This window comes from Notolepis coatsorum (genome assembly GCF_963971535.1).
Source record: "Notolepis coatsorum genome assembly, chromosome: 9".
Classification (NCBI taxonomy): Eukaryota; Metazoa; Chordata; class Actinopteri; order Aulopiformes; family Paralepididae; genus Notolepis; species Notolepis coatsorum.
This window is the reverse complement of record NC_140173.1, coordinates 102,770,470-102,783,203: the sequence shown is the minus strand read 5'-3', so window position 1 is coordinate 102,783,203 and position 12,734 is coordinate 102,770,470. Positions and strand designations below refer to the sequence as shown.

The 12,734-nt window shown below is 45.9% G+C and overlaps 1 protein-coding gene across 11 annotated transcripts in view; it reads left to right on the top strand.

Moving 5' to 3' along the window:
- The window catches only part of vit (vitrin), a 157,014-nt gene that overhangs the window by 26,326 nt on the left and 117,954 nt on the right, over nucleotides 1–12,734 (top strand). For all 11 annotated transcript variants that reach the window (XM_084321731.1, XM_084321736.1, XM_084321732.1 and 8 more), the window contains exons 2-3: nucleotides 11,769–11,858; nucleotides 12,658–12,720. In XM_084321731.1, coding sequence (XP_084177857.1) covers nucleotides 11,825–11,858; nucleotides 12,658–12,720 — 97 coding nt within the window. In that variant the 5' untranslated portion in view covers nucleotides 11,769–11,824. The remainder of the gene's footprint in view (nucleotides 1–11,768; nucleotides 11,859–12,657; nucleotides 12,721–12,734) is intronic.

Below are 12,734 nucleotides of genomic sequence, written 5' to 3'. Positions count from 1 at the left end.
GTTGTATAAAAGCTTTACACCACGTGCAGTCGTGATTTGTGACCAATAAACCATGCCTAGGGGGGTCTAACGACCCTCGGCTGCGCCTCGGGCCTAACAACCACCCCTAGGCATGGTTTATTGGTCACAAACCACTCCTGCGTGTGATGTAATGCTTAAATAAAATACCCATGCATTTAGCATTTTTATATTATATATTAGATTTAGATTATTGGATTATTAGATTATATATTGCATATATTTAGCAATGAGATATTATATGATTTAGATATGAAATATGATTAATTGAAAATGGGGGACCCTGATGTAAACAAGACGAAAGACTTTCTCTGGTCTGCATCCCCTTAACAATTGTATGTATTGAGCTGTACTGTACCCATTCTGCAATATGTTAATAAAGTTTTAAATCAATCAATCAATCAATCAATAAATAGCATTTTAGCATTTTTATGAAACTACTGTATATTTGTATGTCTCTAAATGTTTTGATGAATTGAAAATGGAGGACCCTTATGTAAAAAAGCCGAAAGTCTTTTTCTGGTCTTCATCCCCCAGTCCACTGTTGTTGTATTGAGCTGTACTGTATTGTACCCATTCTGCAATCGTTAATAACGTTCTCATTCATTCGATCATTCAGCCGGCAACAGCATAATTTTGATTGACAGTCGAGTCTGCCAATTACGTCACACCGATTGAACCCGCCCTGCTGTTCTTAGCACCAATCGGCAAGCTCTATGCGTTTTTTACTTCCGCAATTGATTTTGACGAGAGCTGAGCTCAGCTCAACGACAACAACAGCTCCCTGCGGCAGACGAGTGATTACCAGCGCACCGCAGCATGACTAAACAAGCCATAATGATTTTATTGCAACGAATGTTATAATAAAAGCCTTTCCATACATCTGTCTGATTGAAAACTTTATTAACAGACCGCAGAATGGGCATGCACAACTCCGCACGGGCTGAGATATGAACAGTAACGCTTGCTATCTATGTCGTCATCGGACGTTGCTATGTTTGGGTAAATACGCTAATGTTATTGAACGTGTAACTAACTATATAACGTTAATGCCACAAAACGAATGCCTTTGTTAATAATAATTAGTAACTTTGATGCAGTAGTGTGTGTGGGGGCGGCGTTGTTCAAAAGTTTGAACGGGTGTGGACCAGATTGACGCGACACAATCCTCTTGGGCAAAACATCACGATATCCACAATACGTTAAAAAAGTGTATCGTTAATGAACTGTACCCGATATTTATATAATATCGTCATATCGCCCAGCCCTACCTGTAACACATTAAACTACCTGTAACACACTAAACCACCTGTAACACTAAACTACCTGTAACACACTAAACCACCTGTAACACACTAAACCACCTGTAACACATTAAACGTAAGGTTATGTATATAACCAAGTTCTATGAATTATGGTGACGCTCAGCGTCATTCTGCACGCACTTCACTTCGTGCACGAGCACTGAATAAAAAATTCCACAATGTACCTTTACATCCCAACATTCGTCTGGCCACACCCCTATCCGCTTACCTCCATAAGCAGGTGTGTGGTCACCTACTCGCCTCTTTCCCAAACTTTCACCACAATGCGAGAACAAGGGCCGCAGCGGCGTCCTGATGCTGAGCGTCACCATAATTCATAGAACTTGGTTATATACATAACCTTACGTTCTATTTCATTATGGTTGCCGCTCAGCGTCATTCTGCACAAGAGGAGCTGAGCGGGAGCCAAAGCTCGACAAATGTACCCCGCTGAGGCCCCCCACAACCATCAGACCGGGGAGGACCGAGCCCCCCGACCCTCCCTAATGGAGGGATACCCTCCCTATTGGAGGACGGGAGGGAGACGGATCCGACCGTGCGAAGAGGAACTCAAGCAACTCAACGCACAGGGTGAGCAGACCGTGGCTTGACCCCACGACTACGCACACGTACAACCCGCATGCCACCAGGGAACGAACGGAAGGAACAACCCTCGTTACTGCCCCCAAAATCACGGGGTCAAGAGCAAACTCAACCCTGTGGCAAGGCCGTAGCAGCGGAGCGCGAAGGAAGACCCAGACCCAGTGAAGGGACTGGATCCCCTGGAAAAAGGGGGCCCGGAGAGGTCAATGACGCCAGGCATCAAGACCCCACCAGGCGGTCACTTAGTGACACCGCCCCCCACATCGCCAGCGTATTCGGATAGGGCCCCTCCAAGAGCGGGCCCTTTCCCCCCAATAGTACACCGCCTGGCACACTGACCCTGCAACACAGGCAGTCAGCATGGCCGAAAAGCACTCAAAAAAGGTTAACCAACGGAAGCAGGCAGCACACCGGGGAAACCAGGCAGCAGGCTGTAGACCTGAGCCTGGAGCACTGCGGACGAGACAGGCGCCAAAGGAGTCAACTGAAAACAGCCCCCCCGGCGGAAGGGGCATATGCTGGCGTTGTTGAGCACCATGACAAAGCCTCCATAAAAAAAAAAACACCCAGAGGGGTCGAGGCAGAGAAGGCTGACACGATTGGCAGACGTCATGAACGTGCAGGGGCACACTCAACTGGGTAACCCGGGAGTTGACTCTGCTCCAACACACCAGGGAATCAACCACCCTCTCGGTACAAGTGTTTCAGTTTCCAAAAAGAATTATCCCAGGCCTACGGTTTCAACGAAACATTACTTCGGACCGGGCCCGGCGGCTCGGGAAGCACACAGGGTTACCAGAGGAGGTCCAGAAGACTACCCCAACAGCCCCCTCTTCGCCATGCGTGAGAGAGGAGCGAAATAAAGGAGAACCAGCCCCTTATAATAGTGCCAGGTACAACATGTACCCAACAAAGGGTCTCCATAACGACTAACCCTGTGACACCCGGGCCGACCCGGCATTTTTCCCCCTGAAAAAAGCCCCAGTCCCTCAGGGTACCAGAACAGCAGATCTGCATCCCCGGCGGACAACGGGTTAACTGACCTGGACCAGCGTGACCAGAACCCGTCCCGTGCCCTAACCACGCCGACATGCCTACTCCAGGAGAAGGGGCAGATATGCGTGTTGATCTAAAACATGAAAAGAGGGCGCCACCCAGACGGTCCTGTTTATACCGCGCTCGGTGGCCCACCCCAAGGGCGTGAGACCCCTCTACCTATGTTCCGATCTATTCCGTTAACATCCCCCAGATATGAACGAGAATCCGTCGAGACCCAGTAACAGGCTCTCGGAAGAGGAAAAAATCCCCCATCCCAGTTGCTTTATAAAAACGCTGTTTTAATAACAAGTAACCAAGGCGTACTAGCCACCCGCATGATTCTTAACAGAAACACCCCGAGCCAGCACTATGTATGCGTCGGGACCCAAAACATATCAATGGAAAGTCTAACCAGACCCCACATTGATCCTTCAAGGCGCCTGGGAGAACGACAAGAAGGTTGTCGTGCTTCATATTCTCCTCTTTTTATTAAAAAAGAAAGAAACACCGACTGACATGAATCCCACGTGACGCAGCCGAGGGTAAAAATTGTTTACATTTTTACATCCCGTCATCCCCACCACAGAGGAGAGACGGAACTCCTCAGAGAGACTTCCCACGTGAGCCATAGATTGAAAAGTCACGGTAACATCGAGTCATGTGACCAACCGACTCAAGTTACGCGTATATCGAGCGTAGTAGAACAGTAAGTTCTTACGCTCTGCCCCGACAACTTGATAACAACAGACCCTACATACGGGTCTAAACTCACGGAAGTCATCGTCCAATAGCAACGTGCCTAGTGACGTGTGCTATGACGGGGGGAAACCCAAGACTCAAACGCCTGTGATGGGTGCAGAGTCTGGGAAACCCTTCCCCCCCCCCCCCTCCTTGCCAAGCCGCCTAACAGCTTGGCCCTGACTGAACGAAAAAAGAGTCCAATAAACCCCCTGACCAATCAGAAGAGGGAAGGAGGGGTTTATCCGGCACCCCCTCACAAGCCCACCCCTTGCATATACGACAACAACAATAGCCATATGATACCTTTAGTAGCAATGCTAATGAATAGCGCAAGCTAATACAATGCACGCTAACCACAGACACATCTGTGAACAGGGTTTATAGCAAGACCAAGTTGTGTGTGTGAATCCTACACCCGCATCCATGTTGTAAACACAGAAAACATTGATAGAGAGAGAGAGCGGCTGAGCCGCGGTACGTTTTCATACGAGCATTACTGCAAACCAACACAATAGTGTTGCAGCTCAATATCACTGTGTAAGCAACAGAGCACACAACTAACCTCTACCTTTATGTGGAGATTCAGGTCGAAAAAACCCTTTTTCAACCGAGTGTAGGCTGCAGGCCTTGCTTAAGCTCTAACATGAATGTAACATCTAGCCCTCCTATCAACCCATACTAGCGAAGGATTCACACGTTGCAACCCCATCATATGTTTGGTGAATAAACACACAGTTTGTTAACAAAAAATACAGTCCCCCTTTAGAGGGGACTCTTTATTTTCAAACAAAATCATAGAGGGGCCGGGAAGGGAAACAGGGAGGGACCACAGAGGGAAAAAGTCACTGAAGTCTTAGCGACGCCTGCCACGAGCCGCTCGGGGCTTCCCACCCCGTGGAGCCCCGGAGGGACGGTAAACGATCGGCGGCTGGTCTAGATGGGCCAGCTGCAGTGGTGGAGGCGCCCTCTCTCCTCCTGGCCTTCTTCGCTGAAGGTCCAGCAGTGGCGGTGGTGGCAGCGGCGGCCACGGCAGAGGAACTTCGACGACGCGGCGGCCGTCTGACTCCACCGGCAACATCGGGCGGGGGGAAATGAGGCTGGAGCACGGAGCGTTCCTCCTGCATCTCCCTGCAGGTTGAGGTCATCAGCTGCAGTGCCGACCCGAATAATCCAGCCTCGGAGAGGGGTGCCGTCAGAAGGGGAGTCCTCTTCTCCGGCACACGCGCCTGCTCCAGCCAAAGGTGGCGCTGGATCAGAGTGGCCAGGGCGCGCACTTTCCCAGCGGCTATAGCCTGCGGCTGAGTCAGATGCAGGTTGGCTCCTGCCGACTGGGCGAGCTGATCATGCTGTAAATCAGTCAGCTCCGTGCCGCCCGTCAATATCCCGGACATGAATCTCGCCAGCTGCGCGATGTTAGAAGCGGCAGCTAGAGACTGTGTTCCGGTGATAAATGACTGGTCGCTCCAAAATGCCAACCGCCTCGCCGATTTCCCTTGGGGAACCGGCTTCCGTAACGGCTCCCACACCACCTCCGGACAAAGGAGCGCCGCCATCGGCCTATCAAGCCGTGGCACGCCCTCCTTCATGCCGCTTACCAAACCCGCCACCCGCGTGACTTGCACGTAGGCGGGAGTAAGGCCCATGATGTGGGAGACCACCTGGCCCTGACGGACATAGGCCGCCATTGAGGGGGAAAATGGGTAGACAACGTCCACCCCTCTCACCGGGCGACGTTGCCATAGATGACCTATGAGATCATCAGGGACAGGAACAGGCAGTGGCTGCGGCAGCGGCACGCCGTTTGCGACTGCCGCCGCCGCCATGAGCTCTGGAAACAAAGCACGCAGTTCCCCCTGCATACTTTCCTCCTCCGAGCCCGCGTCCCTCACATACAGCAGACTACTGGTTAAGGAGCCACATTCTGATGTGGCTGATAGTAGGGCATCCCACCGCCGAGTCGGAGGTTCTAACCCAACATCTGCGGACGGGGAACCCCAAGGAGACATCTCACCCCCCTCCAGTGTTACCTGGACAGACAGGGGACATGTCTCCACCGGGCCTTCAAACAAGAACCCGTCCGCCTCTATCATGTAGTCCTCTGTCTCCATCGGGCATGTAGAGACCGACGCATCCTCATCTGGCTCCAGCAACTCACCAAAACCAGGCCGTTCGCGTCTGCAAGCCACCATCTTGCGACGGGAGCGAGCTGACGCAAAAAGTTTGCGTCTCAAATCCCCCGCAACCAAAGGAGCCGGCCGCCCAACACCGGACGACTCCCCGGAAGCAGAGGAACCAGAGCCGGAACCAGGCCATCGCACAGGAGACGGCACTGGCGCACCAGCTCCTTGGAGAGGCAAACTACCCATCGGACGCCTACCGGGCGTGGCTGCCGACCACGAGAGAGGCCTCAACCCCGCTCCAAGACGCACGACAGAGGCGGCAATGGAGAACCGCTGGTGAAGAGTGGCGTTGCGAGCGAGACCCTCCGAAGTAGACATTATGACTTAGCTTTTTTCTTTCGAAATATGAGAGAAGAAAAAGGCAAGAAAAAATTTAAACACGTCTCAACTTTCTTCAGCTAACAACCTCGTCAAGTGTGGGATCTACCGAAGGCACTTCCTTGTGGTGAAAGTGAAGAAGGAGGCGAGTAGGTGACCACACACCTGCTTATGAAGTTAAGCGGATAGGGGTGTGGCCAGACGAATGTTGGGATGTAAAGGTACATTGTGGAATTTTTTATTCAGTGCTCGTGCACGAAGTGAAGTGCGTGCAGAATGACGCTGAGCGGCAGCCATAATGAAATAGAACTACCTGTAACACACTAAACCACCTGTAACACACTAAACTACCTGTAACACACTAAACCACCTGTAACACACTAAACCACCTGTAACACATAAACCACCTGTAACACACTAAACCACACCAGGTCATAGATGTGGAGCAAAGTGCCTGTGAGCCACTAACCGTGCGTGAGTGAGTGAGTGAGTGAGTGAGTGAGTGAGTGAGTGAGTGAGTGAGTGACTGAATGTACTGTATGAAGTGACTGAATGTACTGTATGAGTGACTGAGTGAGTGACTGAATGTACTGTATGAGTGAGTGGCTGAATGTACTGTATGAGTGAGTGAGTGAGTGAGTGAGTGAGTAAATAAGTGAGTGAGTGAATTAGTGACATTGCTGGTGTATGAGGTGCTTCCCATCTTCAAAACAAGTTCAACCCTGACCCTAGCCTCGTTAAGATGCTCTCTGACCCTAGCCTCGTTAAGATGCTCTCTGACCCTAGCCTCGTTAAGATGCTCTCTGACCCAGCTGGTTAACTGTTGATGCCTATTGGCAAAAAGGGGGCGTGGCAGTGGGAGTGACCTATAAGAAGACTTCTACATGGATTCACGTAACATGGCCAAACATTGTGAAAAGCTTGATCATGGGGCAAGGAGACACTAACTAACACACACACACGTGCACACACACGCATACATACACACACACACACACACACACAGACAGATAGACAGACATACACATTTTAATATATGTACTTGTTTGTGTTCACACAAACAATAATAGATGCACAAACACATCTTAGAATCTCAAAATGACATATGTATCAGAGTAGTCCACTGTCCTAGTCTGTGGATACAGGAAGCAGCGTCTAGTCTGAGTCTATGGATACAGGAAGCAGCGTCTAATCTGAGTATGGATACAGGAAGCAGCATCTAGTCTGAGTCTATAGATACAGGAAGCAGCGTCTAGTCTGAGTATGGATACAGGAAGCAGCATCTAGTCTGAGTCTATAGATACAGGAAGCAGCGTCTAGTCTGAGTATGGATACAGGAAGCAGCATCTAGTCTGAGTCTATAGATACAGGAAGCAGCGTCTAGTCTGAGTATGGATACAGGAAGCAGCATCTAGTCTGAGTCTATAGATACAGGAAGCAGCGTCTAGTCTGAGTATGGATACAGGAAGCAGCATCTAGTCTGAGTCTATGGATACAGGAAGCAGCGTTTCCTCCATGTGGCGACTGCCAATTGTCACAAATATAGAACAGAATTTCTATAGAACCGAGTTCGGACATCCCTGCTAGAGCTGTGAATCTTCACTGGCCTCGCGATTTGATTAGATTACGATTCAGCTGTCCACGATTCGATTCGATTCTACGATGCATCTCGATGCATCTCGATGCAGCTCAATAATATATCTTCAATTTTATAATCTATATTACTGCACATGGCTACTTTTTCATCAATTAATACAGGCAGTCAGATACATTTACTTTAATTTAGAAAGTTCTTAAATCAGAATGTCAAAATAAATGTCTTTACTAGTGTTGCATGATACAGATACTAGAAAGGTATCTCGACACCCAGCTGTTAAAAACGGTTCAATACTCCATTTTATTAGTATCAATACTTTTAGAATAGCCTGTATTTTCTATGAGTTGAGTGGATGCATGACCAGAGCACTAGCTTTAATAATACAATCATAATTATAATATATTTGATTTGTAGGGCGCTTTATAGTTGTGGAGCAAATCCCAAAGCGCTACATTGTAAAAGAACATAAAAGCTAGCAAGAGAGTACATTTTTTTTTATAATCGATTATGTTCTGTCACTGCATCGATGCAGAATCGTCCACGTCCGCAGCATCGAGACATTTCCACACCCCTAATCCCTGCCATCTGCAGCCTTCTCGCAGCTAATTTGTGGACATTATCTAGGTTCCGAAATATAAAATGTACATTGTTTACCCAAGCTGTGTAACAGCATACTGGATCAGTTGGTACTTTATAACCTTGGTAAGGAATGCCTCTTCCAGACTGTAATCAAAAAGTACATCCTACTTATAAAATGATGACGTCTCTACTGTTCTCATCAACCACTTCTGGTGGATTAGCTGTAACATACATCGATCATATAAATACATATAAATACATCATATTCAGTATTACACAGTTTGAACATATTAGTTGAAACACACACACACACACACAGACACACACACACACACTCACACACAGCCACACACACACACACACACACACACACACACATACAAACACACACATACACACACACACACACCATTTTGGCACGTCCCCTTTCATAACTCATGAACCATTTGTTGTAGACACTTAAACCTCTCTACCTTTACCTCTGGTATGTTAGCTGTCCACACAGACACACACACACACACACACACACACACACACACACACACACTCACACTCACACTCACACACAGACACAGACACAGACACACACACACACACACAGACACAAACGCATGCACGCACGCACACACACACACACACACACACACACACACACACACACACACACACACACACACACACACACACACACACACACACACACACACACACACACACACACACACACACACACACACACACACACACACACACACACACACACACACAACATACAAACACACACCATTTTGGCACGTCCCCTTTCATAACTCATGAACCATTTGTTGTAGACACTTAACCTCTCTACCTTTACCTCTGGTATGTTAGCTGTCAAGCCAGACACAAAACAACCCTAAAATACTGTTTTTAGTATTCAAGTAGAATGGCCATGCGGTTGCTGGTTGAATCCCTGACAGGAGGGTGTCTTCCAGCTGTGAGCTACTGTAGCCTAGCAACCAGCAGCCGGATCTCACTTCATATGTAAACAAAGTACTAATAGACCACATACAGCACAAGTACAGTACAACGAAAAGAAGTTTGGCATCAAACCAGAGTGCAAATGTAACAGTAAAGTGGAATAGTAATATGCAATGTACAGGTGATTAAACTGGGTATAAAATATATAAATTAGTACTATTGGGTGTAGTGCTAATCAGATGTATGTACAGAGTTGTAGTATAAATTATGTACAGTGATACTGGTATAAAAACAGTATGGTAGTAGTCATACTGGCCAGCAGGATAACTAGTACAGTAAGAGTAGGTAAGGGATATCTACAGATATGTAAAAGGATTATGTGCAAATATGTAGAAACAGATGTGGATAGATAATAGTAGGGAGTGATGTACCGGTGATACGTTGGGCTTGGGCAGGTTTTCACCACCCTCTGCAGTGCTTTCTGGTCAGAGGCAGTGCATCTGTACCAGACTGTGATGAAGTTGGTGAGTCTGCTTTCTATGGCACACCGGTAAAACCGGTAATATACAATGTTATAGTCATTGTATATTATATGTATTATATTTACATATTGTATCGAACATGTACCATGTGTAGATACAAATAAGTACATATTCCTTTTTTTTTTACGTTTTCAGAAAGAATGTACGTTCCCCTACTAGGGATCAAACCGTAACCCTAACTTTAGGTCTTAACCATAACCGTTAAGTGAATGTTAAAACTAACTCAAATTTGATGCCAAACAGTAGATGTAAGAATGTTAAGAACATAGCTTACATCTACTGAACGACGCCCACCAGATGTGACAGAGTCCACTGATAACTAGGGATGCACCTATCGGATATCGGCCCTGATATGACTAAAATAGCTGGATCGGGTATAAAAAAAAATAAAATAAAAAAAAATATATATATATATATATACTGAATTTTATTAATTATTTATTATATTATTATAATAATATTTCTTTAAAAAGAAAATTATTATAATAATATAATAAATAATTAATCAAATTCAGTACATTTATATCTATGTGTTACTTTGTTACATTTTGTTTCACTAAGTTAGGAAAGTAATGTTTTAAGTCAAGCCTGATGTTGCCTTGCACAAAATAATTATCCCAATCTCTTCCACACAGTGAGGCATACAGTTTATTAATTGAACAATGGGTATCGGATCGGTACTCGGTATCGGCCGATATCCAAAGCCCAGGTATCGGTATCGGGACTGAAAAAGTCGGATCGGTGCATCCCTACTGATAACCAGACTGAACTGCATTCCATTTCATTGGGACTAATGAACAGTGATTGATGGGGATTCAGGTTCCGGGATCCAGGCAACATGAGCAAAGCGCTGAACCATAGACCTACCTCAGGGGTGCTGCCCTGCCTTCGCTCTGACCTCTCTGATGAGGAAGTGTGGGGGACTAGTGTATCTAGGACAGATTTACAGACAGACAATTCCAATTGCCTAGTGTGAATTAGACGATAAAGTAATGTATAGCTTTATTCGTAGTTCTGCATAGTTAAGTTTTGAACCAGATAATGTACTCCATAGCTGTGGAGAATCACTCTGGGTACGATCACAGACAGCATCCTGTTCATTGTCAGAGCTTGAAGACATCACAGATTAGAGTGTGCTTTGATTACATCATGGATTAGAGTGTGCCTTGATGACATCATGGATTAGAGTGTGTCTTGATGACATCATGGATTAGAGTGTGTCTTGATTACATCATGGATTAGAGTCTTTCTCTTTGGCGTCTCAATTGAACCTTCAGGAAAAAACTCTTGACAGTGGCTCAGGAGTTAGAGCAGTCGTCTGGTAGTCGGAAAGTTCCCGGTTTGATTCCCGCTCCCAGGTAGCGTGTCAATGTGTCCTTGAGCAAGACACTTAACCCCTAATTACTCCCGATGTGCAGGTTGGCACCTTGCATGGTCGCCTCTGCCATCGGTGTGTGAGTGAATGGGTGAATGTGAGGAACAAAATTGTAAAGCACTTTGGATAAAAGCGCTAGATAAATGCACCATTTATTTGATTTATTTATTTTCTTGCAAGATGAATTTGGTCATTGCAAAAATATATACAAATTCATTATCATGTTTATAATCTTAGGTATATATGTTTTTTTCTTGTGAAATATTTTAAGTCTAAACATTAATAAAGTTAAATATCCTAAACATGGGAAATAAAACTCACTATTCTGTGTCAAAGTTCACCTTTCTGTCTTTCTATGCAGGGCATCATGAAGAGACGTTCTTCTGTCTCAGGGGTCGAGACCCACTGCTTTAGGAAGACATCCACAACGTGACACGGTTTCTTCTCGTGTCCTACATCAGAACATAGAGATCAACAGATGCGATTCTGATGGTTGTCCTTTCTCTCTCCCTAAAGGTCAAAGGTTACACAAGGACATCTGACTGATCTACCAAACCAAAATACCACCCAACATGATCAGATCACCACTTACTGCTGTCTGCCTTGGTAGGGTTCCCTCCTGTCTGTCTGTCTGTCTGTCTGTCTGTCTGTCTGTCTGTCTGTCTGTCTGTCTGTCTGTCTGTATATATATATGTATTTGTCTGTGTGTCTGTATGTTATCTATGTATCAGTCTGTATATCTATGTATGTATGTTTCTATGTGTCTATATGTCTGTCTGCCCCTCTCTGTCTGTTTTTGCTCTCTCTGTCTATATCTATCTCCCTCTCTCTGTCTCTCTCCCCTTTTCTCTCTCTATCTTTCCCTGTCTACCTCTTTGACCTCTTTTCTGTCTCTCTCTCTCAGATACTACATGTATACATACATACATACATACATACATACATACATACATACATACATACATACATACATACATACATACATACATACATGCATACATACATACATACATACATACATACATACATACATACATACATACATACATACATACATACATACATACATACATACATACATACATATATACACACAGACACACACACACACACACACGCATGCACGCACGTACGTACTCACACCAATCTTTGTTGATGTATTTCTCATATATCAACACAGCATTTTCTTCCAACATAAAAAAAGGGTATTCTATATATTCTGTGAAAGGTCTCTTATTTAGCAGATTTAGTAGATCATGAGCTGAAGGACCAGGAGACACATTCAAAACCCTCAATGTAGTATTTCACACATCTTCTGAAAATGTGGTTCTTTTTCTCGATTCTTTGGAGAGCTGCTGTTTTTCGCCCGGAGTGGTCGTTGTGAATCTTCTTTTTCTTTCCCCAGCGCTCCTCCTGTCCTGTAGCTGCTGGGCCAAGCCAAACGGGAAGAGCAAGAAGCCCAAGCAAGGTAGACATCAGCAA